Source organism: Lipotes vexillifer, unplaced genomic scaffold (assembly GCF_000442215.2).
Source record: "Lipotes vexillifer unplaced genomic scaffold, Lipotes_vexillifer_v1.1 scaffold98, whole genome shotgun sequence".
Classification (NCBI taxonomy): Eukaryota; Metazoa; Chordata; class Mammalia; order Artiodactyla; family Lipotidae; genus Lipotes; species Lipotes vexillifer.
Window position 1 is genome coordinate 2,440,822 of NW_006799611.1, and position 1,238 is coordinate 2,442,059.

General features: G+C 54.7%; 1 protein-coding gene across 4 annotated transcripts in view; it reads left to right on the forward strand.

Annotated features, from left to right (window-relative positions):
* SPTAN1 (spectrin alpha, non-erythrocytic 1) overlaps nt 1–1,238 on the forward strand; it is a 60,394-nt gene that overhangs the window by 49,839 nt on the left and 9,317 nt on the right. For all 4 annotated transcript variants that reach the window (XM_007471784.1, XM_007471785.1, XM_007471787.1 and 1 more), the window contains one exon: nt 264–362. In XM_007471784.1, the coding sequence (XP_007471846.1) occupies nt 264–362 (99 nt within the window). The remainder of the gene's footprint in view (nt 1–263; nt 363–1,238) is intronic.

Sequence of the window (1,238 nt, forward strand, 5' to 3'; positions counted from 1 at the left end):
GGCCTGTGCTGGTTGACTGGCAGCAGCCTTACCCCTTCCGAAAGGCCCTCCCAAGCCCGCCCACCTCTGGTTATGCTCGCGGTGTCCTCGTTTTACTGCTGTATGATTTTCTGTTTATCCTGTACCTGTCTGTTGCCTTAGCCCCAGCTGGACTGGGGTGCGTGCGAGGGCACCTTCCCGTCCTGCTCCTCTGGCCCCGGGGCCTGGCCCACCGCACGCACAGGCCAGGCCCTCAGTGGCACGCCTTGCTGTCTCCCCTCCAGGGCTTACTGAAGAAACATGAAGCCTTCGAGACAGACTTCACCGTCCACAAGGACCGGGTGAATGACGTCTGCACTAACGGACAAGACCTCATTAAGAAGGTGAGCCTGGCCCGCTGGTAAGCCCCTCATTTCTCGCTCTGGGACACCGCGTGCTGGTACCACAACTGCCCGCAAAGCTCCTCCCCTGGGATACTCACCAAACAGAGGTCTGCGTGGAGACCGGTAGCGGCTCCATTCCTGCATTCCGTGTTTAACTGGATATTTACCCCCTTCTTGAAGCCAGTTCGTAAAGCCATTCTGCAGCAGTTGTTTTTCTCCGCTTTAATTAAGCAAAGAAGCATCCCTGCTGTGACACTGGCACTGCCACGTGTTTGCTCTTCTAGTTTACTTCTCCAGGAGCGCAAGCTCTTTACAGAGGTGGCAGAAAACACAAGTGGGCAGGTCAAAACAGGCACCCACAGGACCAGCACCGGAGATGGCCCCAGTGAGACCTCCGTGCCTGACCCTCCAGACTCTGCTCATGCTGAGGCATCCACTAGGCTAAACGGCAGCTGTTCAGTGGGTGTACGTCACTGTGTGAAACCTGGCTGCTATCCAGGATGCTTTATAAATGTGTCTGTCAGAATCACAAGGTTCATTTCATTCAAACAGCTTTCTAGGGAGAAAGCAAAAAATAAGGGGTCTTGGTGCTTTCCCAGCAGCAGTGAAGTCGAGTCACTCCCCAGCTGAAATCCAGACTAAACGCGGTGTCGCCATCTGTCACGAGGTCCACAAGACATGTAGTTGCACAAGACAAATGACTTCTCTCGACTCTGATTTCCTGTCACAAACACATAATGAGTAAATAAAATTCCTCATCACAGAATTTGCACTGGTGATCAGGCCTTAAGACTAGAGATTTGGGCTTCCCTGGTGGCGCAGTGGTTGGGGGTCCGCCTGCCGATGCGGGGGACGCGGGTTCGTGCCCCGGTCCGG